This window comes from Sylvia atricapilla, chromosome 14 (genome assembly GCF_009819655.1).
Source record: "Sylvia atricapilla isolate bSylAtr1 chromosome 14, bSylAtr1.pri, whole genome shotgun sequence".
Classification (NCBI taxonomy): domain Eukaryota; kingdom Metazoa; phylum Chordata; class Aves; order Passeriformes; family Sylviidae; genus Sylvia; species Sylvia atricapilla.
Window position 1 is genome coordinate 3,058,464 of NC_089153.1, and position 26,683 is coordinate 3,085,146.

Consider the following 26,683-nt stretch of genomic DNA (forward strand, 5'->3'; position numbering starts at 1 on the left):
CCAGCTCCGTTCCCACTGTCCCGTTCCGTTCCCGCTGTCCCGTTCCATTCCCTATGTCCCGCTCCGTTCCCGCTGTCCCGTTCCATTCCCACTGTCCCGTTCTGTTCCCTATGTCCCGTTCCGTTCCTGCTGTCCCGCTCCGTTCCCACTGTCCCGTTCCGTTCCCGCTGTCCCGTTCCATTCCCTATGTCCCGCTCCGTTCCCGCCGTCCCGGCGGTGCGCGGCCGGACATCGCCACCGTGTGGCCGTTTTGGGCAGTGCACCGCCCCGGCCCGGCCGCGCTCCCCAGCGCCTTCCAGCGGCTCCCGGGATCCCGGAGTGTCCAGGTGCCGTTACCGGCCCCGGTGCCGTCACCCCACAGGAACACGGGGGGGGTCTCACACTCTGCCCCCAGGCTCCCACCCCACTTCCTTCCCCCCACCACGGAGGGCGACCCAGGGACTCCACTCCTGATTCCTGACAGCTGCCAGGGAGGTGACAGTGACATGGAAGGTGACAGTGCTAATTCCCAGGGCAGGGACCTCTGGGAACCAGGCCACAGACCCGAGCTTAGGGCTGCAGAGGGGCAGCCCTGAGATGAAAGCTTCTGGGAATTGCAAGAGACTCTCTCAACTCCAAACACATGAGCTTGGCCCAGACCAGAGCCCCAAACCGCACTGCTGAGCCCAGAGTGGAGCTGTACAGAGCCCCCAGGCTGCACAGCCAAGGGACAGCCTGTGCAATGCCCGCTGCAAACAGAGCAGGATCCCTGGCTGAGCTCCGGGCAGTGTCTGTCAGGACACCAGGGTGGGCTCTGCTCGCAAGGCTGGGGGAGCAGCAGGGTGGGACACGCCCATGGAGCCAGCAGCAGGTTTTCCCCACTGTTCTGCAGACAAAAGCTTTTTATCCCTTTTCTGGCCAGGCGTGCCATGGAACAGCTTCAGCTCTAAATCCTCAGCACTAGATTAATCCATGGCTTTTCTCTTATGCATTAATTTACCTCCTGCAAGCCTCTGCTCTGCAGCACGGGATGATGGATCACAGCTTGGGACCAGCCCTGCCCCAGGGCCTGCTGGTGCACACACAGAGCAGCTCAGCCTGTGCCTCCCCCAGCTCTGCTGTCCCCGGAGCTGCTGCAGAGGGCCCTGGTTCCAGAGGGGAGAAAAAGGATAAAAGCTGACTGTGCTGCCCTGTGTGAGATGAGGGGCTTGGAGACGCCATAGCAGGGACTCCCACCTACAGAGTCAGTGCCCACAGGAGGCCAAGGACAGACAGCAGCAGAGGGGATGCCCACCCTGCAGACAGATTTACTGAAACAGCCAGGACCTAGTGAAGAAAATCAACTGTTGGCTTTAATTATTGCGTACGTCTTTGTCTCTAGGGCTAGGAAAATCTCAACTGGTAAATATACATATCATCAGAATGCCTTTGGCTGAAATACACCATTAGCACATTCTTCAAAGTTACAACAAAAGTCTTAGAAATGTTAAAAAGGGATTTTTTTTTTCCTTTACTAAAATAAAGGAGTGCACCCCCCCACCCTGACAAGGCGCTAGGACGGACAGACGGGATCTCTTGGCTGTGCAAAGCAGAGCGTTGATTACAGTAACAGAAAGAAGTCGGGACAGGAGTGGGGAGCCTGCATAGCACTCGGTGAGCGGCGGGGCGGCAGCGGCGTCAGGTCAGCATGTCCCAGAGGCAGCAGCAGCAGAGCGCGGTCCAGCACGCCGTCAGGCAGGCGCTCTCGCCCGTGTCGTCCCTCCGCCGCTCCTCCACGACGTACACTGCGGGCACAGAGGGGCCGGTGAGGCACAGAGCAGCGACAGGCACAACACACAGCGAAGGGGACAAGAACCAGGCGTGGCCCGGCCCCCAGCTCAGCTGGCCAGGAGGTGTCACCTTCCCCAGCACAGCGGCAGCCTGTCTGCTTGGCCCGGCACTGCTCAGCCCCCTGGAAGGAGGAGCTGTTCTCCACTGCTCCAGCACACACAGAACTGCCTCCTTCCCTGGGCTGACAACAGAGGGACCAGCCCTGGGGCCAGTCCCTGCCTCAGCTCTGTGTTCCCTCCTGCACGCGAGGGGACTCCAGCTCTGTCAGCTCAGCACCGAGCCACAGGCTGGGAGGTGGCAGTGCAGTGACACCCCACCAGGTGCCCAAACACTCCAAGTCCTGCCCCAGGACATCTCTGCCCAGTGGTTCCTGGCAGTCTGCTGGGATTTACTGCACACTGCCAACTGCCTGAGCACACAGGAGAGAGCCCCAGGTCTGGCTGGAGCTCTCCAGGCAGCATCTCCTGCTTGAGGCCAGTGTGCTGCTTGCTCTTTGTGCAGTCCCTGAGGCCCATTAGGACAGAGGAGAAAGTTTGTCTCTGGGTCCTCCTCTCTGAGCCCAGGCTGTCACATCCAGGACTGCATCAGTCTGAGGGCAGGCAGGTGACTGTCCTTCCCGACAGCTTTCTTGGCTCTGATTGTTGCGGTCTGTGTGGGAAATGTGCCCTCACACAGGAGTCCAAGCCAGGCAGGCAGATAGTGCTGGGCACAGGGTGCTGGCAGGCAGAAACCTGAGCAGGACACAGCTCATGGCATAGGCCTGGCCCTCCCATGGGCTTGCTTTGTGCCCAGGAAACCGTTCCCCAATCACCACTTCAGCTCTGCACAGCCATGGGTGGAGGATGATGTGCTCCAGCTTACATGATGCCAAAACCCTGACACCACCAAGCGAGGCAGAGCTGGGGGAGTCCAGTACCCCCCAAATGTCTGTGCTTGGGTACATCATCAAGGGGAATAAAGGAGAGGAATCCTCTGCACAGGCACAGCCCAGCTCCAGGGGAACCCCTGCATGGGTCCCCCTTTCCCTCTGACCATTCAGTCACAGTGCCTGCAGCCCTTGCTCCAGGAATATCAGGCTGGAGGCACCCTTCTCCCTCCAGCCCCAGGAGGGGGTGGCAGAGCTGTGACAGGCTGTGCTGGAGCAGGAGAGGTGCCACACTCTCCTCCCTCTGGAGCTGCTGTCCCTGCCTGTCCCTGTAGAGGCCAGGCTGGCACCTCCCAGCAGGAGCAGAGCAGGACCTGATGGAAACCTGGCTCCCTGTGCTGCTGCCAGGGGGAGGCTGCATGACCTCCTGCCCACAGCCCGGGGCCAGCCCCTGCCACACCTGCAAGGAGTGCAGAACAAGGTCCATGACTTACGAGCCTGGCACCCTGGCTGCTTCTTTCATCTCCCTGAAAGGGTGGACCCAATGCCATCCTATCCCAAGGGGAATATGCCCCACGGCAGACAGGACTTTGGGCAGGCCTCTCCCTCCTCCCTGCCCTCAAAGCCACACCTGGAAGACTTGCAAAGAGAACGTGGAGGCTTGGGAGCCCTTGTGTTACACAGCAGAGTGCCAGCAGCTCTGCCTGTTCTCCATGGACTGGTGAGCCAGGGCCTTGGTCTGGGCTTTATTTTTCTGGTGGATCCAGGAGCTCTAAACGAGCTGCTCTTCGGTGTGTTTGTTTGCTCTAAGAAGGTCCTGTTACAGTCAGTGGAGGCAAAACACACACCAAATGCTCCAGGAGTCCCGTGTTAGATGGTGACATCCCTGTGCTGGAGCCCTGACACAGCTCTCACTTCCAACCAGCTGACAGCTTGCTGTTCAAGCTGCCCCACCTCTGAGCCTTGGGGAGCTGGATTGCTGCTGCCAGAGCACTGCCATCCCCAAAACTGAGGGTCCCAGTGCCCTGAGACATCCAGATCCACACTGCAGGAGGAGGCTGCTCTCTGCCAGATACAATCAGCTGTCGGGACTGCAAAAAGGGTTCGCCTGAAGTATTTATGATTAAGCCATTAGAAGTTTTAAGCTAGAGCTGAGTGTCAGGGACATGCCACAAAGCTCAAGGCATGTCCAAAGTGCTGTTATGAAACACTTGCTGAAATATTAAATGGAATGGCTTTCCCAAGCCTGGGCCTGTGCAGAGGAGCCGGGTGCTCTCACCACGGCTGCTCAGCTGGCTCGTGTTGGACACTGCCCCTCTGCACAAGAGGGTCACAGTGTCCCCACTGGGCACCACCCCTGTCCCTGTCGCTGCCAGCCCTGCAGCACTGCTGCTGTGGCTTGTGCTGGAAGGGGCTGCCCAGAGCAGGATGAAGGACAGGCACAGCTGGGGGCAGGACCAGGACAGAAGCCATCTCGAGGCCTTTCCAGGACTCACCATGGCTTTGGAGTGAGCCTTTCTGATACAAACAGTGGAACAGGGCTCATGTTTGTTGCCTCACTTCTGCTAAAAGCTGGAAGCCATTTCAACCAGCAGCAAGAGCACCTTTCTGCAGAAACCCTCTGAAAAAAAGCTGTGGTTTTCCCCCAGGGCAGGTGTCCGTGGTACTTTAACAAACCCACTCCCCTTCCAAGTTCAAGGGATGCCCCAGAGACGACACCTGAAATACACATTTGAGAAGTTGTTGCCTTCCACTGCAGAGCTCCTCTCCAAGGAGAGAAGTCTCAAGGGCAGCTCTGCCTCTGCCAGCAACCACTGCTGCAGTCTGAGTGTGCACACCATCAACAGTGGAAACTTTCACACTCGGAGAGCATCTGGGCCATGTTCTGAAGAGAGAGCCAGCCCTCCTCACAGTTTGTGAAGCTTTCTTTGAAGCCACATCAATGCTTCAGGAGCTGCAGCTTTGTTGCTGTCGCCACACAAATTTCCAGAGGGATTTTAACCACAGATGTAGAGCATTAATGCTAAACAGCTTTTCTGATCTGGGTGTGGGGCTTGCCGAGGACAGGAGAGGAGCAGGACAGCTGAAGGGTGGTCAGCTACAGCCACCAAAGCCCACAAGCTGAAAACCAGCTCAAAGACAGGCTGGATGAAGTGCTCCCAGCCCAGCCTCTCACCAGCCTGGACACAGCCTACATTAACCTGCTCATTCTGGACACCTGGCCATTGGCTTCAGGGCACTAAGAGTGACACAAGTACCCGAGGACATCAAGAGCACATGGGAGCAGCTCCAGCCCACGCAGTAGTGCTGTACAAATGCAGTGCCAACCCCCCAAACACGGTATCCAAACCTCCTGAAACCATTTAGTTGGGAAATCTTGCACAGCTCATTACTGATGGCAAATCACCCCACAGCTTCCCAACTGACTGCAACCAGCAGGACTCCACTGACAGACATCAGGTTTTCTACTGTGATACCTTTGCCAACAAAACCCAATCCACAATCTCCCAGTGCAGGGAATTGTGGCTTTTGCGAGATCCCTCAGTGCCCAAGTGCCTCTAAGCTAAAGCCACCCAGTTTTCTATGGTGAGCCATATCAGGGACCTCATCAGCTGCTTTGGCCAAGGCTGGGCACTCCAACCACCTCCTATGGCACAAAGGGTCCTCGTCACTAAGAACAGAAGCCTGGTGGTCCCAAAAAGAAGATAAGGTTGATTTCTCTTGCAGGCAATAGATAGCACTCAGTTCTAGGCTCCAGTTTTGATGGTTTCACAGTTTTTTCTAAAACAGCATGGCAGAAGGTATGAACTGAGAGACCCTCCCATGTCCTAATCAGCCTTAAAGAGCGTAGAGCACAATGAATCATGCTTAGCCTGAAAATGGTATCACTCCCTGTAATCACACAGCAGTGGCCTGCACAAACCAGTGCAAATAACTCCCACTCTGTTTTTAAAACAAATACTACAATACCTTCTTATTTCATGTACAGTCTTTTTTATCTTAAGCATATACATTTTGTTTCTTCTCACACCTAATTGATACGTTAATCATTAGCTCCGTGAGGGAAAGGAATGAGCTGTACTTTTCACCCAGTTTGGCATAAACTAAAATCATGACCTTAGACTGCAATGCCCCTTATTGCAGTGCTTCACTGGCTCTACAAGGATTGCAGTACAAAGGCACTGGCTTTGGTGCCAGCATCAGTCCATCCCCTCCCAGGATCCAGTCACAGACATCACTGTCACGGCACCTGGATGGGGCAGTGACAGTGCCTGAGAGCCCCTGAGCTCCACAAGCTCTCCCAGGGCCCTGCTGCCCATCACAGGGGCCAGGCCCTTGCCTGGGTACCTCAGGTGTGACAGGAATGACATCCAGGCACAGGGAAGCCAGGCTCAGTGCCCGGGGAGCAGGAGGTGGAGAGCACAGCCCAGCACCCACCACCCTCTGAAGGTGGGAGGGCTGAAATCCCAGTGCCCTGAATCCCAGTGTCCTTTAGCCCAGCTGTGTGCCAGCACAGAGCCCCACCTGCACTCCTGGCTGGGAGGCAAGGCCTGGGGCACATGAGAGGAAACAGCAGTAAATAATTTATCAATCACTGCTTCTGCAGCCCCAAAATCCTTCCTGTGCTATAGGAATGGCTGTTTGCCATGGTACCAGCTGGTCAGAGCAGGAGTATTACTTAATACCAGAGTCTCATCTGGGAGGGAGTGCACAGCACAGAAGGGACCCATAAGCCTCTTCCCACTTGTCAATTAAGTGGATTTTATCACAAGCCACTTCTGCACCAAGAGCTTTGTTTTCTCTTCCTCAGTGAACAAGAAGTCTTGGAGTGGTTTTGTGCTGTCTGCAGCAGATTGCTACGTCAGGTCAGCTTGTGCACCTGCTTTTACCTTCAAACCATTCTCACACAGGCCCTTGGAAAGTTTTTCTGTTCAGGATGGAGGCCAGAGAAGGGAAAGTCAGCACAAGTACATCCAAAGGATGCAGAAGTGACAGCAACAGGAAATCAAATGTCCCTGAGCCCCTTTTGGAGGTGCGCACTCACCCAGAGCTGCAGGAGGAAGGACCAGCCAGCCATGACCTCCCAGACATCCACTTCTCCTGAAATAAACCCCTCACAGGCAGCAAATGCAGAAAAGAAACTGCAGGACTGGGGAACAGGGACTAAACTAAACAGCTCAACTTTCATATGAGCTGCCACCAAGGCTGCTCTCTGCACAAGGCCTCCAGGGCACAGCCTGGGCACAGATGAGATCTAACTCCCTTGGCAAGGAAGGCATTTAATTGTTCTTCCTCCTCTCTGGGGGTATTTGCTCATGCCTAACAGCTTCAGGCCTGTTATTTTCCAGCCCCCCAAATTCTTCCTGCCCAGAGGCTTTCACTATGTGCACAGTCTCTACCAACAGCACACTCAGATTTCAGGAAATACCTCAGTACACTCCTGAAACAGATACCAGAGCCAGATGGAAATTCAATAGCAAGCAAAAATCTTCCAAAGCTGCAAACTGCTCAGAACAAGTTTCACAACTCCCAGCCCCAAACACAAATGGCTACTGCCACAGCCACCTGGGCAGAAACCAAGTGTCATGGAATGAAAATACCACAGAGTACAGGCAGTTGCACCTGCAAATCCCCTCTGCCACCAGACAGTCAGTGCTGACCCAGCCCAGATTTCAGCCTGGGCTCAAGCAGAAACAGCTGATGTACAACTACTCACACAGGTATCAGATCTGCCCTCCTCCATGGCCACATGCCTGGGTTCAGCAGGTTTGGAAAATTCCTGCCTTTCTGTTCCCGTAAGCCTGAGCAGCTCTGATGCTCACCCTAGAGAGCTGGTTCAGCTTTCAGGAAGCTGAACAGGCCACACATTTCAGGGAAATCACTGTGCAGGCCAGCCAAGTGAGCACTTTCCAGAGCCAGTGCTGCACTGGGCAAAACTGCTCCCCTCTCACACACCAGCCTGGGTGCCAGGCACGGGTTAGAGCTCAGCAGGAACCATGCAGAAGATTTTCTTGCAGCTGAGCCCAGGGCTGGAAAATATATTGTTTCCTCACCTGAACACAGAGACATGGGATTAAGAGATCCTTGAAGTGATTCTAGTCAGCATTTATGGTGTATCAGTGTGCTTGGGAAGGATTCAGCCTTTCTAAAAGGCACAAGCATTCCTCCCAGGAGCCAGCACACCTTCTGTAGAGTACTCAGGTCTCAGCAGGATGCCAACAGGCATCAGCCAGCTCTCCAAAGCACATAAACCCCAGCACACAGGTTAGAAAGTGTACAGGAGACATGTCATACGAGAAACAAACTTTCCCTCAGCTCAAATGTAAAATAATTCAGGGCTTCAGGCCCTTCAGCCTGCTTCCAGACTACAACAGATAACAGACATCTCCCAAAACTACAGATTTTGAGAACCTCCTCTAACATTTTTTAAATTGGTAAAAACATAATTTACTGTTAAAGCAAGATGGTTTTATCCTAGTCAGCTGCAGGGCTAAGAACAGCACAGTCCTCAGCCTGTGCCACTGCTCACACTGAAAATCAGCATTAGTCCTAGAGTTAAACAAGACCTGGCTTGGACAAAGCCCAGTTTAAAGCAAAGGGAACGTGCCCCAGTGAGATCCTCCTTGTGCAGCCTCACAGAGTCAAGTACCACAGTCTGTGCAGTGCTGGGAAAAGGCTGTGCACGATTTGCTCCTCACTCAGCCCGGTGCCTAGCTGACAAGGACTGGAACAGCAGCCTCATTAAAATCAGCCCACACCCGAGTCAGCCTTGGCCTCCTGAGACCACTTTGTCTATAGCATGTTTTCAGATACCGGACCTGAATTGGGAATAATTTTCTTTGCATCAGGTTTTTATCAGATTACTCCCTCCTTGAGGGTGAAAAGCAGTGAAGGTGAGGTGAGACAGCAGCCCCAGGACTGCACTGTTTGCCTGCCAACAGCCCCTGCTGTTTGTGCAGCCAGGGACAGAGGGAGGGATGATACAGCAGTCCTGGAGGAGAGAACGCTGGGTTTTAAAGCACACTAAAGAATGAGAAGCAGATAAGAGAACAACTGCCAAGTGAGATGATTTATTTTCTCTTTGGCAGGACTCCAGCACCTGGAGTTGCAGCTCCTGAAGGTACAGGAACAGTTAAACTAAATGCTCTGACAGACTAGTTAGAAAGGGTCAACAGAGAGAAAGCCTGTCCTCCAAATTAACTCCTGCTGGGGCAGACTCAGCTCCACGTGATTTGGGAAGCAAGGAGGTAACCAGTGAAAGGTGCTGGAGAGCCTCACCAGAATGATTCCAATCCCCTCCTTTCCACATAGAGACAGTTAAGGAGGAAAACCCATCCAACCTTGCAGCAGCAGGCAGTGCCTGTATCTAGGTGACCTGTTTATTCTGCAGCTGGACAAACATTAGGAGGCAGACAGCATCACTGTGACTATTACTCTTATCGCAGCCGGCTTTGCTACAAGTAATCACCTTCCAGAAATAAGATTTCCACCCTGTGTGTACAATGGCTCAGACGCAATCCTGAGCTCTGTTTGCCTCCAGTGCCTGCTGACAGAGCCTGGTTCCCTTTGGCACAGCATGGAATAGCCTCATCCATTATGCTGGCAGGTATCAACAGGGAGCGGGGGCAGAAATTAAACTGGTCAAATTGCTAGCATCAGCTTCTGCTTTTAAAATCAGTGTGTCACTTCGTACTTTGGCTCATTCCACGTCTTTTTAAAGCATACTCTTATCAGCTGCATTACATTTCACCTCTAATTTACATAGACAACAAAGTACTAGCTGACCAGTCAGCAGTTACTGTGGTTTCCTTGCGCCGGTTGATAACCAATAATGAAAATACTGGTGGGGAAATGAGAGATCTTCTAGAAAGAGGTATTTTCTTCCTCCTAAGAAAGCCCCTGCTGTAAAGAGGAACCTGCTCCCTACACAATGCTGCACACAGGAACCACATTCCTAAAGCTGTGTGTTTCCCAGCTTTGTTCTGGTGCAGGCAGGTTCCCTCTGGCCACACCAAGCACTGTGTGGCACATCCACCCTGTTCTAGAAACTCACACCCACATGGACTTGGTGTGGACAGCCACGGAGTCCTCAGCCTCTGCAGCTGAGGAAAACTGCAGGCAGGGATCAGTCAGTTCCCAGAGCTGGGAAGCTGAATCATTCACCCTTAAGGAAAACATCCCTCAGGCTCAGCAGATACATTACCATCTCTAGAGGCAAAGGGCAAGTTGTGTATTTCTAATGGACAACAGCCAAGGCAGCTGCCAGCCCTTGAAAGATGTGAGACGTGGAGTTTATTTGGAGACTTTGGTATCAGTAACCTGGTCAAGCCTAAAAAAAATCCATCCATCCATCCATCCATCCGACAAAACAAATCCATGAGAGCTTCTATGCCACCTCAGCAAGTCACCAGTGAGTCTCCAGCTCGCTGCTCCTTCACGTGGAGAAAAACCATATGCTCTGAAGCCTTTCATGCCCTGAAGTAGCTGGGGTCAGTCTGAGGGGGTGCAGGCTTGTGCTCCATCCCCTTTGGGAGAAGGGACCAAGGAACACTGGGATCAGCTGCAGTCTCCCTGTCCCACAGTGCCCTATGGGGGTGGCCACATGACAGTCATATGGCCACCACCACCAAGTCTTAACACATAACCACAGGCTGATTTCTGCACCCCAGACATCCTCGTGGCTGGCTAATCCTGCACAGACAGTGCAGGGGGGAACACACATGTTCTCCTTGCTCAGAGCTGTTCTGGACTGCAGGTTTCTCCAATAAGCCTTTAGGTTTGTCCTCCTATTCAACAGCATATTGAAAAGGTGGCAACATCCCTTTCTCACCTATTTGTGGCAGACTCACTGCTCACTCAACAGCAAGAACTTTTTCTTTCCTACCCTTAGCAGCACACAGGTTGAGCTGCTTCCCTGTTGCATCTCAGATGCAGCTTTAATACAGAGAGTGAGGCATGTGAGGTTTTTTTATTTCCCCAAGGCCAGGTGGACAGGCTGTGTCCATTGCTACTCCTGACAGGCTACAAATTAAGATGGAAAAACACCATAAAATGCTACTTTACCATCAGATTCTGAGAGCTCCACAGTAATTATTCCCATCTGTGTGATCCACTCGAGGCCAAAGTATGATACATAATTACTTCCACACATTAGCATTAGTACATTGGCTACCATCTACAACATAAGATCTTTGCAGTTTGCCCACACAGTAAAATAATGTAAAGGACAGAATTTAAGGTATAGAAAAGTTCCTAATTTTCACTGTGGACACACATTTGTTCAGAAATACTAATGTACTACTTGGAGTAGATGAATTCATTAGATTAAGCAAAGTCACGTAGGAGAGCAAAACATCCGCTCTGAGAGGAAAAGCATCCACACAGTAGCTCTTCCCAGATAATTGTTTGGAAATACCACAGGAACTGACAAGCCACATGAAATCACACACGACCAGCTAGGCTGACTGCAATGCTTTGATTAAATTTAGATGTCAATTTTTTGTATTAGAAGTTCAGCCACATCAACAGATACGCAGCACCAGTGTAAGAGATTTATAAAAAATTAGCTTTTTTAGAGACATCCACTCTAAACTAGACACTCCTGGGGTTCTTGAACAAAGCCCCTTTGAAAGCTCTTTTACAGTGTCAGAGGACAAAGATCAGGTTCCAGTTTGATAGACTGGCCAAAAAAGGAGCAAGAGTGGAAAAAAAAGGATGCTTAACAGAAGGAGAATGAAGAAAAAGAAAACCTTTGCAGACAAATGCAAAGTTATACCCCTGACTTCACTTTGCAGACATTAATAAATGTGTTTAAAAGAAACGTGTGCCATCCAGAGGGACCTGGACAGGCTGAAGAGGTGGGGGCATGTGAACCTTGTGAAGTTCAATGGGCCAAGCAGAAGCTCCTGTACTGGGGCAGGGGCAATCCCAAGCACAAACACAGGCTGGGTGGAGAATGGATGGAAAGCAGCCCTGAGAGGACTTGGAGGCAGGGTTAGATGGATTTTGGGAAGATTTTTCTTCCCTGTGAGGGTGGGGAGGCCATGGCATAGGGTGCCAGAGAAGCTGTGGCTGCCCCATCTCTGAATGTCCATGGGCAGGTTGGATGGGGCCTGGAGCAAACTGGGCTAGTGAAGGTGTCCCTGCCCATGGGTTGGGATAGGCTGATCTCTAAGTTCCTTCAAACTCAAACCATTCTGTAATTCTATCACTTTTTTTACATCTACTTCTGCAAAAGCAGAGCAAATTAGAGACTTCCAAGGTGAGTTCAGAAATCACCTGTAGCTGCAGGAAGGCAGTTCAAGGCCAAGATTTACCAGAAAGGTTTTGATTTATGGGTTAGAGTGCTGGTTCTGCAGAGCTGAAGCTGTGTTAGCTTAGACTTAACAAACTCCAACCTCCTGCAGAACAAGTCTGGGCTCTCAGTGAAAAGACACTCAAACACTTCTCTGCTTGTCCTCTCCAATTTCCCAGCCTACTCTTTGTCCACAGGTTTGTGAGCAAAGCAGAGGACATTCAGTGTCATCAGTTCCCTGATCCAGTTTGATATGAGATCCTTCAAGCTTCCAAGGCAGCAGAATTATCTCAAAGCCAGACTGTCCAAAGTCACAGCCCCTTTCTCCTTTCAGCCTCTGCCAGCACATCCCGTTGTGTGGCTGTAGCAAAAAAGCAACACTGGCTCCAACCAAAGATGTTCAACATGGCAGACAAGGAGTTTTCCCCCACCCAGCACTAAGGAACATTTCTTAGCCCCCCCAAAACCCTGGGGAAAACCCTGATTACACTTTGAGTCCATGTGGTGGGAAGTGGTGGGAAGCTTGCTGCTGCCTCCTCCTCCAAGGCAGGGCTCTCACCCTGTTACAGAGGAAGGTGAACTCATGATTTGCCCTCAATTTAGGTTTTTATTCACTCACAACCAATTGTTCACTGCTCAAATTTGGGCCCTCCTGATAGAGCCCCACCAGACTGTTCAAACCCACTGAACAGACCCACCTCTCTCAGCTTCTCCTCACAGAAAGGAACAGAAGCTCTGGTCCTTTAATCATTTTCTCTGCCTCTGCTCTGACAACCTGAGCCTGCAGCAAGCCCCAGGAGAGCTGTGGGTGCCAGGGCATACCAATGTGCCATACTGTGGGGATGTGGCACACAGATGGACCAGCCAGCTGCCAGAGGGAAGGTGTACCATCCTCCCTCGCTTCCCCAGAAATCTGGGATTTTCCACAGAATAATAATGACTCCAGAAAAAACCAAAATGCCCAGGAATGAGTAGATCACTTGGACATATACTGATGGGCTCAAGAAAACTGAGGCCCATTAATTCAGTCTGAATTGTACATTTGAATATAATAGGCTTTAGCTGCGCAGCCTTTGGCTGAAACTTATCAACCAAGAGACAGGTGAAATGAGAACTGTGGCAAATCTAAAGCCTGTGCAACAACCTCAGCATAAGGATTCCCTTGAGGAATCAGTGCTAAGGATGTTCAGCAGTATTCTCCAACAACCTGAGAGAGAACTGCGAGAGACACCGCAGCAAAATAAAGCACGAAAACAAGCTGCAAACAAAACCACCACTTCCAACAAGTCTCCACCTCCTCCAAGGCCGTGAGGGCCAGGTCCTGGTGAGCACATGACTTGAAGGTCAGCGTGTCCTCATGTGAGGCAAACAAGCGGCCCTAGCACGGAGCTGCTGAGCCATACCTGTGTTTTTGGGCCCATCGGCGTACACGGCTCCTGGCGGCGGTGGAGGCGCGTTCTGCCATCCGTACTGGGGATATCCCTGGTATCCTGGCTGGCCTGGCTGGTAGGGCCCGGGCGGGTAGCCGGGGTAGGGGCCGGGAGGACCCCCCGGCTGCTGCCCATAGGGCGGGTACGGGGCGGTGGGGCCCGGGCCGGGGTACGGCGGGGGGTTATCGTAGCTCATGGGGGATGCGCAATCTGTCCTGCAAAAGAGGGAAACAAACGTGACAACGGGTTTGCTTTTGTCTGCTCGTCCATGACCATGTGAGTTCCATTTCAGACTGCTCTCCAGTGTGAGAAACAGACTTCAAAATACCTAGTCAAGCAGCAAATTTATTTTTAACCCTATCACAGAGGCAGGGATGGAGTTGATTTCTCTAAGTGACACAAGTTTAGCTGAGCAGGAGTAACATGCTGCTTTCCAGTCATGCATCAGTTATTCACCCTAAGTCTTGCAGCAGCAAAGCAAAATCCTCTGCTTCAACTCATGATTGAAACGCTTTTAAAAGAGATTTTGAAGTGATTATTTCATGTTTCTGTCAATATCAGAAAGGAAAATGATAGAAAAATGCAACCTGTTCCAGGCACATTTCATAGCTTCGACAGGAGAAGGAGTGAACACCAATGTCCATTACACTTCTACTAGTTATTAAAGCCTCCAGACCAGCACTTTGGAGCAAGGCTGTATGTGAACAATTTCCTGATGACACTGTAACTCCAGCACACTGTGTAGTCTCCCAGTCATACACAACTGAATCATTAAGCAGCCACAAGGAATTACAGCCTTGGGCTCAGCCTCATTCAAAAAGCAACATTAAAGACACCTCAGAGAGCTGATGCTCATAAAACCCATGTCATGTATTACTCATGGCACAGCCATCGGAAGACAAGTCTGTCACAATACTGCAACTTTAATGAACCTCTAAGCAGCATGACTAAGCAAACCATTTCTTACATTAGGCTTCTGGAGCTTCTCCCTGTCTGAGAAACAGAAGTGTATGTTAATATCCTACATATTCAGGAACCCTCCTGCCTGAAGCAGCTACACTCTGCCGTTTCCTTCCCCTATTACAGGGTGCAGACAGCTTACCAGTTCCCCTTTGCTACACACCTCCGCCCACACGCCACAGGGAGAAATACCAGGAGCATCATCTGCCTCGGCCAGGCTGCTGCTGCCGGCTCGCAGCGGGAGAGGCTGGCCAGCAGGATCCCCTTTGGATGGCACTGGGATGGGCACGAAGCCGGGCTGCGCTGGCCGCTCAGCACCGCGGCCCCACTCTCGGGGACGGGCAGCAGGAGGGACCCCGAGGAGGGACCTCGAGGCTTTCTCTGTTTACACGCTGCTCCTGCCCGAAGGATCATCCAGTCCAACTCCTGGCCCTACACAGGCACCCCAACAATCCCACCCTGTGCCCTGAGAGTGCTGTCCAAATGCTCCTGGAGCTCTGGCGCGATGGTGCCAAGCGGCACGGCGGGGCTCTGCCACGCACACAGCCCGGCTGGTCGCAATGCCGGGGATCCAGCGGCTGCTCCAAGGGACACGGCTGCCCAGGAGGACACCGAGAAGCCCCTAAGGCTCACGGGCTGCAGCTGTCACTCACCTGAATTCATCCAGGCGCTCTTCTTGGTGTGCCAGGCACAGTCACAGAATCACAAACATGCCGAGTTGGACCAGGATCATCCAGTTCGATCCCTGGCCCCACACAGACACCCCAACAATCCCACCTTGTGCCTGAGAGTGTTGTCCAAATGCTCCTGGAGCTCTGGCAGCCCTGGGGCTGTGCCCATTCCCTGGGGATCCTGGGCAGCGCCCCCAGTACCCTCTGGGGGAAGAACCTTTCCCTGATATCCAACCTAACCCTCCCCTGGCACAGCTCCAGCCATTCCCTGGGTCCTGTCCCTGGTCACCAGAGTGAAGAGATCAGTGTCTGTCCCTCCTCTTCCCCTCACAAAGAAGCTGTCCCAGCTAACTGCTAAGGCAGTGCTGTACCCTGCAGATGATGCCTTTTAATGGCTTTGTCAAGAGTTTTAACTGCTTAAGCAATGCCAAGGATTACAGGAATTTTATTTATGGTTTGTTTTTCTTTCCCCACTGCTAGGCCAGCCAGACCACTTAACTGCTCATTTTAAAACTGACAAGCACAACATACACTTAACTCAGGGCTCTTTAACCACTGCACTGCAATGCAACGCCCCTACCAGGTCTCCAGCAAGGAAATTCTTCCTTCAGGGAGGCAGGGAAAGGCAGGCAGCAAGCCCTACAACTCACTTCACTACAGTCAATTAGAGAACTGGGACACACCACACCACTAATGCTCATCTAACCCAGAAAACTGTCCCAAAATAACATCCAAAAGCAAGTTTCCAGGGAAGAACAAGGCCAGAGTGAGAGTGTGCGTACCCACAGACCACTGCATGTGGCAGAGTAACCATTTGGTGCCCAGACACAGCCCAGGCAACCCTGTGAATCCCCTGGTTTGTTCAGCCTCCCTGACCCAATGTACAGCTGCTGTTCCTGCTCCTGGCATGAGGGGATCCAGGGCACTTGTGGAAAACCGCCTCCTGCCCCATCAGGGAAACTGCAGGAGGTCACCCTCCTGAATTTAGGGATGCACCAAACCGAGGAGATGGCACGTGGGAATGCCCTGTTCCTGATCAAAGAGCCCCAGCCCACTGTCAGCTCCTTGGGCAGGGGACAGCCTCTCCATCCATGTCCCCCTTCTCTTTTCAAGGGTGTAATTTTGCACCCTAGGTACAAATACATGTGTTTTTATATACACACACACACAAGGCATTCAAAAGCAGCAAACAACAGGTCATGTTTTGTTCATAAACCTTAAGAACCCCTTGGGCTTAGCTTGCTTTGATGAGCACTGTCCAGCTCCAGCAGACTCACCTGGATTACTTCATTTTTTCAAAGTCCTTCTGCCCAAGAGGATGATCAACTCAGACCACCCTTTCCAGGGAAGGTCAGTCTTCCCTTCTGTCCCTTCATGGGCATCAATTCATTTATCTACATTCAACATCCTTGATATTTTAGTGCTGAAACAAGGTTTAACAGATGCTGTGATTCTTCAGCTAGCTGTGAACTCAAATTCAGTCAGTAGATAAACTCAGCCATCCCACTGCTCCCCAACCATGTGGACTTGTGCTGGGACCACTGAGGGCCACCCTTCTCCATCAGGACTGGCCATTCTTTCCCTTTGGTAGCCAAGCAGGGAGCCTGCCTGGCCTCTGTGCAAGCACCCAGCATGGGAACACACCAGAATCCCTCTGGAGCCAGTGGAACAACACAGGTAACAAAGCACCTCTGCAGAAAGGGCTGAGGTGGGGATCAGCTGTACCTGGCAAAGCTCAGAAACCCCTGAAAGAGTGTGGCAAGAAAAAAGCCTGGGTAAAGCCAACAGCCATGGGAACGAACAAAAATCCTGCACATCAGCAGCTCTGCAGAAGTGTCTGTGAAAATGTCAGAAGGAGTTAAAAATCCAGTGGCTTGAGCAAATAGGGAAGTGGGAGCATAGGGAACAAGAAGGAACTACCAGCTCTTTGTTTACCAGCTCCGTGTTAGCTGTGTCAAAACAGTGTTTGAAGAGAAGGCAGGTTTGGAGTGGAGGCAGTAACTGAGATTCTATCTGCTGATATGGGAGAGGTACTGAGGGGAAAACTGGCCAGAGCCTACTGACAGCTGTACAGATCCCCGGGCAGAGACAGCAGAACCACAGAACAGAGGAAGAGATGGAGATTAAGGAGAGCACATTCCACAACTGATGGTAAATTAACATAACTAAGATTAGGCGAGAGATAAAAGAGTGTGTCCAGCATGAACACTTTCAGCAGCCACTGAGGATTTGTCTGTGATGAGTGAGGAAACTCCTGGAGAATTCATCAGGGCATTCAGCAAACCCAGGTAGTAGTTGTGGAACCCAAGTTCTCGGAAAGACTCTTTCCTTGTCCCCCAGTTTCACTGCCAGTCATTGCTACACATACTCACATCCCTACTTGCCCTTTTTGAGCTGTGTGACAACAGAGATTTCCTTCAGCCTCGTGACCTCATACATGATTTACACACTTCCTAGCCCTATTTACTCACATGGGCATGTGTTTGCATGGCAGGGCTTTGAATCATGAAGCAGATACTTTTCAGAGACATACCTGAGCTCTTAGTAAAACATATCACCGAGATGTGCTGCAGGTTCTCACCCCAACCAGTAATTCCCTGTGAACTGCAACCAAGACAACTCCTTTGAGATCAGAACTCACATCTGTGCCCTTCCTAGGTAGCACCTCTCAGAGGCAAAGCTCAGAAGAAAGAAGCCATCAGCAAAGCCCTTTGTTTTCCATGGCACTGCAGGAGGTCCAGCAGGAAGAGCCACTGCAGAGCTCAATGGTCCCTGCACAGCCTCACAAAGAGATTTCCTTGCAAACAGAGATTTCCTTGACTGTCACTAAGCATTTGCCAAGAGAGAAATTGCTAATCCATCTGAAAAGAATGGCAAACCATGTTCCTATTCCTCCTCCCCACTGCATCAGAACTTTTGCTAAGGGGCAGGTTCATTAGTACATCATTGTTTCCTTAACTTCTGTTCAAACTCCTTTGTTCCACGCTGCTGAGTAAACATTATTTCCCCTACCCCAACAGCAGGGTTTCATTTTTAAACAAGCTGCTTATCATACCCCAGAAAGCTTCACTGATGCTCAAAAGGTCAGCAAACCAGAAGGCACTTTAGTAGGGTACTGTAAAGAAAATGCACATGACACCAGATGTGCACGTACCTGCACGGGTACTAACAGGCAAGAACCACCATCCTATGGAGAATATCAGTCCCTCCACAGCTGTAACCTGGCTCTGGCTTAGGCTTAGCAAGAGGTGCAAGTACAGAGCTATAATTCTTTGCCTTCACTACACACATATATATATTTAGCTTGTCCCTTTTGGCAACTAATCCTTAAAAAAACAAATGTCACCATTAGGCTTTGAAAAAACTTCTGATTGCTTCACTCTTACTGCCTTGTACAAGGCCAGCAAACCAAGGCAGCTGCTACAGAACTAGTCAGTCACTGCTCCTGGTCGTTCTCTACCAGCACACTCATGAATTTATTATATTTTTCGTTCTTCAGCCATCTCTCCTGAGCTGAAGACTGTCTGCTTCCACACAGCCTGCAGCATTCCTTGATTATTCTCTCCAGCCATTGCTGTGCCTCTCAGTGTCACCATTTGTCTAGGAGGAAGCAGGCAGACTCTCTCTGCACAGTGCCACAGCTGCCTCCTGCTTCCCACCCCTTTCCCAGCCCACTCCCAGGGCAGCTCTCACCATCCATCAAGCTAAAAACAGCTCGAGTTGCACTGTACGTAATTGCAACTGCAGGATCCTTCCCAGTGGGAACAGCTCCAGTAGAGCTCCTGTCACTGCACACGTACAGCTCACCACATGGCTCACCCAAGTGACAACACAGTCTCTTCCACAAGTCTCTGAAAACAGCCTCAGATTCAGCCTGGGAAAGTCTCACCATCCACAAGTTGCTACGTCTAAAACTAGGAAAAAAGGAACAGGAAGCTTTGTCACTCCACAAGTGCAGCCCTGTGGCACAGCCTGGGGACTGACACGGAGGACTTTTGGTCAGAAGGTAACATGATGCACGAAAACGACCAAGAATGATGAGAATAAGGGAAAGCATGATGGAAGAACGCTTTTCTGTCAGCACAAGGGGTGCCAAACAAACACCCTTCAGAGCCTGCCAAGATGACCCAGTTTCACCCTTTTCCCTCCTCCAAAAGGCCACGTACAAGGCTGGTGCTCCCAAACATCTCTTGAGGTCAGACTAATTATGGCCACCAGAATTACTGCCCAAATGACTGGAGAGCAGAAGGAATCTGCTTCTACCTGTTGGCACCTTGTTACCTTGGGAAAACTGAGGAGAGCACGCATAAAACCATCTGCATTTTTACACAGTAGGTGCTCACAGCTACTAATCCACCTGCAAAGAAATACCAATCCCTATGGACAGCTGCCTGCAAGTCAGATCCTTCAAATGCAATCTTCAGTGCAAGCAAATGCATTAAAAAAAGAACTGTGCCTGTGGGGTGAGAGGACAATCTAACCAGGGTGCTGAAACAGGGTGAAACACCTTCTCTTGCATAAGGAACAGTGCTGGAAACAGCCCTATGGAAACAAATGGGGGATTAGTAAATGAAACAAACAAACCAAAGAAAATCAGCAGTCTGGAACACAGGAAAAAAAACCCCACAACGACCCAAAAGCAATTAGCAGATTTCTGGGATTTAAAGGGGAGAAGTTGCTTGTTTTTAGGACAGCAGGACAAGCATTGCACCTCGTGCTGCTGTAGTCAGGAGGAATCATGGTTTGGGTATGGCAGGTATTGATTCAGCTGGTCTTTGCAGAGATGAAGATGGAGAGCATGGTGAGAGGCCAGACCCTGAGAAGGACAACTGGGGCACCCTGATGTAACCCACCCCTTCCAATGCCTGCAGCACTAGGAAGCAGTTTTCCAATACAGAGCTCTAATGGAAAGTACATTTAACATCAACAATCCAGCTCCTGGCAACCAGCCTAGCATTTAAATTACATTTCATATGAACAGTATCCAAATGAAAAAGAGCACAAGTGGCTTTTAAATGGCATTGGCTCCGTGTTTCCCTCTTACCGGCTTATTTGTCAGCTCCATTTAGTGATTGTATGAAAGGTACGTTAAGGATAAATTGTAAGAGATTCCATTCTTGCTCAGTTTGCTTCCAGGAAAAGCTTCCTGCCTGGCTTGCCCTCCCACTACACCAGGTAGCTCCATCAGCCTAGAGTAATAGCGGAGGGGGAACAAGAGCTGCCCTCACCTTTTCTGACAAAAGCTGTTTGGAATACTTTAATTTCCAAAATGCAGGTCTAGGCAAAAGCAAAAAGGCCAGTTTTGTGCTGTAAAAGGGAAAGCTAAAACCCACTCCTCTGTTCAAGCCCATTTCTTTAAGAGGTGTCCTGGACTCCAGGACACTCACAGTCCTTGGGAAGAGGGGGAATTTCCTCTGGTTTAACTGAGTGGCTGCTGGGCATCTCCTGCACAAAACAACTGCTGCTGCTCATGTGGCTGAAGCCACCAGACGAGGCAGCTCTGTGCACTGACCACTGGTTTGGGTGAACAAACATTTAATTTTCCTGAGCCAGGTATTCCCTCCTCCTGGTATCCTCCAAGCCCTCCAAAAAATCTGAACCCTGCCCATGTGTGAAAATAGAAAGTGCAACCGATGTTTGAGGCTGATGCTGGTGTCTCCACAAACTGTCCCAGCTCCCCAGTCCCATCGTCTGCCCTTCATTCCTGGCAACACCATAACAGATATGCACATTTCCAGGTGATTTTGGTGTCAGAAACCAGCATCTGATCAGCTCTAAAGGGCTTCATGCTGACAGTTTTTGCCTCAGAGGCAACATCCCTTGTGGAGCTTCACAGTCACAGATCTCCACAGAATTCTTACCAATGCACCCTCACACCCACACAGGATTGCACACCAGGATTTTCCTTCTTCAGACAAATTTCAATGTCTCATCAATTGTTACTAACACACAAACCTCTTCAGAAACACTACCCATCACTTACTGCCTGCCCACTGTCTACCTACACGTTCTGGCAGAAGGAAAGTATGAAGCTGACATCGTTCTTACAATAAAAGCATTAGTGGAAAAAAAAAATCAAATCCAATGCCCTGCTACTGTTATTACATGACTGCAGCCTTAATGGGGGAAAATTGTTCAGTTTTTCTGACATCTGATGAAAGGTTTTAGAAACCTTTTAGACAAAATATACTTTAACACCAGGAACTAACAATTACACAGATGGAAAGCATCACTTCACAGCCCTTCAGGTGGTGTCAGCCATTGTACCTGTTGCTGACACACCAGGTAAGACTCTGCCCAAGCACAGCAATGCCTGTGGCAAAACACACCAAAAAGCCAAGTCCTTTACACAGAAACAATTTCAGAGGGAAGCATCAACATCTTGATTTCAGGCTTTGAACGTTTTTGCATGCAGTGCTCTTGTTCAAGTCTTTGTATAATGTGTTGCCTTAGATAATTCCAGAAATACATGACTATAGTTTGCTCTTAAAGTGGTGTACTGACTGCTTTAAGGTGCAACATATACCAAAACAACAAAAAACTCAATGAAGACATCTGATTGCCAGGTAAAACTAGACCTGTAAATAACAGTTAAAGCAAGCAGCTTTGCTGGTCTAACTGAGAAGAGAACGTGAAACAAACAGGCAAGAAAATTAATAAGCACAGAAAATAAATACACTTGTATGTTATTCAGATGGTGTTCTGGCAGCAATCCAGCCAAGAACAGCAGCAGGCTTTCAGGATAACTTCCCCAGCTCTGAAACACGGGTGGATTAAGTGGAAGATACGACCCAAAGCACAATGATGATTTTCTAGCACCTCAAGCAGAAGCACGCTGGCAGCAGCACAGAGCTCCCAAGGCATGGTTATGTTGCTGTGTGCAGACAGAAATACAGGGATTTTCTACAGCTGAGATCTCATTACTCAGAAAGAGATTTCCATGATAGGCTGGAAAATTGACTGAGACTGTGATTTCTCCGCCCCCTCCATGTTTTCTCCCTTTTTCTGCTTTTCCATATCTTTCATGTGGCTCTAACACGATGCTTTGCTTTGCCTGTAGGACATATGCAAGAATCCTCTTGAATGTCTGCTTGTCACAGCCACTCCCAGATTCTCCCAGTGGTCACCAAACCAAGAAAACCTTTGTTCAGGGGCTGAAAAACTTCCACACATCAGGAGACTGACTGCCCTCAATACCTGGTAGGACCAAATAACACCTCAAGAATACATTATAAGCCTAGCGTGGAAATCTCTCTCTCTGGTATTTAAGTGACAGAAACAGCAGCTTTTGCTCAGCAGTGGTGGTGCCTGGAACAAGAAACACATCAGGCCAGATGCTTCCAAGGAGGTGCATTCCCCAGAGCCATCTGCAATGCCACCAGCTGTGGGCAGGCACTGGAGCACAGCACTCCATCCCAGGACAGCGTGGTGACGACACTTCCACACAGGGAGATCCCAGCTGGGAATTGCTCCAAGGATAGAGCTGTGAGGGTAGCCCAGCATTTCCCTGCCCCTCAGCAGGGGTGTGAGGCCAAGCACTTCACCCCCAGCCCTGGGAAGGCAGGCTCTGCCACGCTGGGCTGAGCAGGCTCCGAGGCTCCCCGGCACGATGCCAGGCCTGGCAATACTGACCGTCTGCTTGAATGACTCGGGCTCCTTCCTATCTCTCCCTATTCCCAGAAATGACGGTGCTCTTTTCTGCTCATTGAGCCAGTGGGTTTGAGGTCAGCAGCAGGAAGTTGAGAAAGGCAGGATACGCAATCCAGAGAGTAGAAAATATCAATACTGACAGCTGGGAATGAGTAAACCTGCTCATTCAAGGCTCCAGCTCTCACGAGAAGTTTTCAGGGACCCCAGATAAGCTTCCAGCCGTGCCACAGAGAGATCACAAACAGGGGACAGGAGAAATGCAGACCTGTTTCTTGAAAATCCAGAGTTACATATGCTTGCTCTGCCCTCATAGAAAAAAAAAATCAGGTAACATATTCATCTGATTCTGCACAGAACAACCCTGAGAACAGGTAGCTCCTCTGCTCATGGCACACAAAGCCCTCCAGGTACTTCTCCGTCATCCCAGTGCAATGCCGTGAGCAGGAACATCCCTGCTTACACTGACTGAACACCTCTGGTTTTCCGAGCAAACCACGCCCAGTTTTAAATGTGACATGGACCTGGGGGACACAGGGCAGCAGAACAGCAGAGCTCTGCTCTGACTGACACCAGGGCACTGCCCCGCAGGGTCTGCTCAGCACACACAGAGCCCCCACCCACGCCAGAGACACTCCTTTACAGGACAGTCTCCTCTTCGACCTCTGCTGCAAGGACACCCACCAGCTCTGCAGATTATCAGTTACAGCTCTCACACCATTTGGGGAATGACAAATCAGTATTTAACAAAGATGGCCTTTATAGCACATGAATAAGAGGCAGAGTGTAGCAGACTTTGGGCTGCACAAGTTCCTGTACTTGGTAAAACCACCATTCTACGCAATACATTATTATCTAACATGCACATTAATCCCTGACTGTCCCCAAAAAGCACTGAAATACGATCAGAAAAATTTATAAAGTCTCAGTGTTTTCAGCCTCCTCCTCAGTCTACCTGATATAGTAAAATTATTATTATCATCATCAAAAATTTCTAGGAAGAGTCAGTTATTATTTAAGCAACGATAAGAAAATACCTCATTGCTTGCACAGCAGCACGTCCCACACCTTGTATCCTATCACTGTATTTACACAGCACAAGGAGAAGGCAGCTGCTCAGCACAGTCATTATAACTCACCCACACTCAACACCTTACCCAGACGTACCCTATTTACAATCAGGTTGTTCACACACGTCTCGTAGTACAGGCATCAAAAGCAAAAAGCACCTTTTTTTTTTCCTTTCAGATAAAGCTAAACAGGAGCCTGGGATGAGCGGGGGACAGATCTGGGCACTGGGCTGGACAGAGAGGGGCTGTCCACTGTCACCAGAAGAGGTGGCAGACCCATGAGGCAGAGGACAGGAGACAAGCACTCTCCTTCTCTCATTCTCCTATTTCACCGTGACATTTAATTATCCAAATGAGGTGCCCTCAGCTAAAGGAAGAAGAAACATAAATCCAGGACAACCATAATGGCTTTTAAACACACGGTGCAGCACTATTATTTTTACTCCGGGCGCTGCCATACCTCCTGCTCTACCCTAAAGAAGCCTCAGCATCAGCACCACCCGCGCCCGCCCTGGGTCCAGCACAGCCCCGGCCGGCAGCACGGCGTTCCCCGCGGACAGGGCAGCGCTGGGCCAGCCCGGGACAGCCCGGGACAGCCCGGGACAGCTCCGGGCACCTTCGGGACAGAGCAGAACCCCCGCGCCGGCTTCGCTGGGCCCCTCCTGCCGCCACCCCGCCGCAGCGCTGTCCCCGGGGCGGCCACCCAGCGCCGGGCTCCCGGGGACGGGACGGGTCTGGCCCTGCAGCCCGGGAGCCTTCCTCCTCATCCTCCTCATCCTCATCCGCTCCCCACCACCCGCCGCAGTTCCCACCCGCACGGAGCCGAGCCGAGCCGAGCCGAGCCCGGCCAAGCTCAGCCCAGCCCAGCCCAGCCCGGGTCGGGTCGGTTCGGCTCGGCTCGGCTCGGCCCGGCCCGGCTCGGCTCGGCTCGGCCCGGCCCGGCCCGGCCCGGCTCGGCCCGGCTCGGCTCGGCTCGGCTCGGCCCGGCTCGGCTCGGCCCGGCTCGGCTCGGCCCGGCTCGGCTCGGCCCCTCACAGACCCCGGTACCTGCGCCCTGCGCGTCTCGCGCCGCCGCCCGCACCTGCTGCGCACCCCGAGGGACGGTGACGTCACGGGCGATACAGGCCACGCCCCTCCGAGGGGCGGACACGGCGTTGGTCCCGCCCAAAAGAGGGGCGTGGTTTGTTGGGGGCGTGGTCAGGGGCGGGGCCAGGGCGGTCCCGGGCCCTGTCCCCGCTATTGCCGCTGTGCTTGTCGTTGTCCCTGTCTCTGTTGTAGCTGCTGCTGTTCTGTGTCCTGTCCCTGTCCCAACTACTGCCCCTGTCCCAGCTGTTGCCCCTGTCTCTGTCCCAGCTATTGCTCCTGTCTCTGTAGTTGTCCCTGCCCCAGTCGTTGTTCCTGTTCCAGCTACTGCCCTTGTCTCTGTCCCTGCACCTCTCCCAGCCACGTCCCTGTCACAGCTATGGCCCTTGTCTCTGTCCGTGCCCCGCCCTTGCCCTGTCCCAGCTACTGCCCCTGTCCCTGTGCCTGCCTCCATTCCTGCTCCTGTCCCTCTCCCACCTACTGCCACTGTCCTGTCGCTGCCTCCATTCCTGCCCCTGCCCCGGTCCCAGCTGCTGTTCCTCTCCATGTCCCTGTCCCTGTCCCTGTCCCTGTCCCTGTCCCTGTCCCTGCCCCTGTCCCTGTCCGTGCCGTTGTCCCGGCCGGGCAGCGGAGTCTGCGGAGGCTGGTGTTGGAAAGGACCCGCCATGCCCGGGCTCCGTGGGGAGGGGGCGTCCCGGCAGCTGAGCGGGGCTGGGCAGGGGGAAGCCAGGGAAGGACGGCGGGGGCAGGGTGGGCAGGGGCTCGGGGCGCAGCCTCAGCCTGCCCGGGACCGGGCCAGCAGCGGTGGGACCCGGAGAGCCCCACCAGGCTGGGCCCCACGGCCCCTCACCCCGCCGCTGTCACATCCCCTCCCTGCGGGGGCTGGACGGGACCTTTGCACGGGCGCTGTCACCTTCTGCTGATAACGGGACACGTGCTCGAGAGAAGGTCCAAGCACAGAGCCTGGGAAAGCAGTTACGGGTTTGCCCAGATAAAACAGGTCGAGGACACAGGTAGGAGTGTTCTGTCGCCGTCCCTGCCCCTAGCACATGGCCGTGACTCACGGTGGTGGCCAGTGGCGAGGGGACAGCAGTGGCACTGCCCGGGGCCGGGGCTGGGCTTGGGGACAGTGGTGGGGATGTGGCTGGGCACGGTGATGGTCCCCAGGGAGTGGATCCTGCTCCTGTGCTGCCGTGCGTGCTGAAACCAGCTTCTTTTCCCCCACCATCGATTAGGAGATCTAATCAGGCCAGCTTAATGCTGGGCCTTTAATGAGGCTCAACCAGGAAGAAATGATTTAAATGAGTTACATGACATGGTATAATCTCGGGCGAGACAAAAACAGGATAGACAGCTATCCCTGCTCTTGTCTGATGAACTCGGCCAGCACCTGAAGAGTATCCCAGATGAAACCTGCTGGCTGATGGGACCTGTTCAAGGGCCCTTCCAGGGCACCAAGAGGCTGCAGTTCGTGGATGCAGGAAGAGAAACCCCATCATTCCCCAGCCTTGTCTGCCCCAGCCATGCTGCCCTCCTCACACAGAACCACAGAATCATTTAAGCTGGAAAAGCCCTCTGAGATCATTGAATTCAACCATTCCTCCAGCCCTCTCAAGGCCACCAATAAACCATGTCCCCAAGTGCCATATCTACATGTCTGTTAAACCCCTCCAAGGCTGGTGACCCCACCACTGCTGTGGGCAGCCTGTTCCCATGCCTGAATACCCTTCTGGTGAAGACATTTTTCCCAATATCTAGCCTAAACCTCCCTTGGTGCAACCTGAAACCATCCCCTCTCATCCTGGCACTTGTTATTGGGGAAAGAGGCTAACCTTGCTATAATCTCCTTTCAG

General features: G+C 51.8%; 2 protein-coding genes across 2 annotated transcripts in view; one reads left to right on the top strand and one right to left on the bottom strand.

Annotated features, from left to right (window-relative positions):
• Positions 1 to 26,683, top strand: part of PFDN1 (prefoldin subunit 1) — a 203,474-nt gene that overhangs the window by 32,324 nt on the left and 144,467 nt on the right. The gene's annotated exons all lie outside the window — the stretch shown is intronic.
• Positions 1,307 to 24,875, bottom strand: CYSTM1 (cysteine rich transmembrane module containing 1). The gene is made up of 3 exons (XM_066328922.1): positions 24,829 to 24,875; positions 13,373 to 13,614; positions 1,307 to 1,763 (listed from the first exon to the last, which is right to left on the bottom strand). Exons 2-3 carry the CDS (start codon positions 13,593 to 13,595, stop codon positions 1,657 to 1,659), a joined length of 330 nt encoding a protein of 109 aa, XP_066185019.1. The 5' UTR covers positions 13,596 to 13,614; positions 24,829 to 24,875; the 3' UTR covers positions 1,307 to 1,656.

Bases quoted from the DNA above. Each gene is read 5' to 3' on its own strand.
- CYSTM1 (XM_066328922.1), bottom strand. From the start codon at position 13,595: ATGAGCTACGATAACCCCCCGCCGTACCCCGGCCCGGGCCCCACCGCC. The intron at 1,764-13,372 runs GTATGGCTCAGC...CTGTGCCCGCAG, and splicing joins CGATGGGCCCAAAAACACAG to TGTACGTCGTGGAGGAGCGG.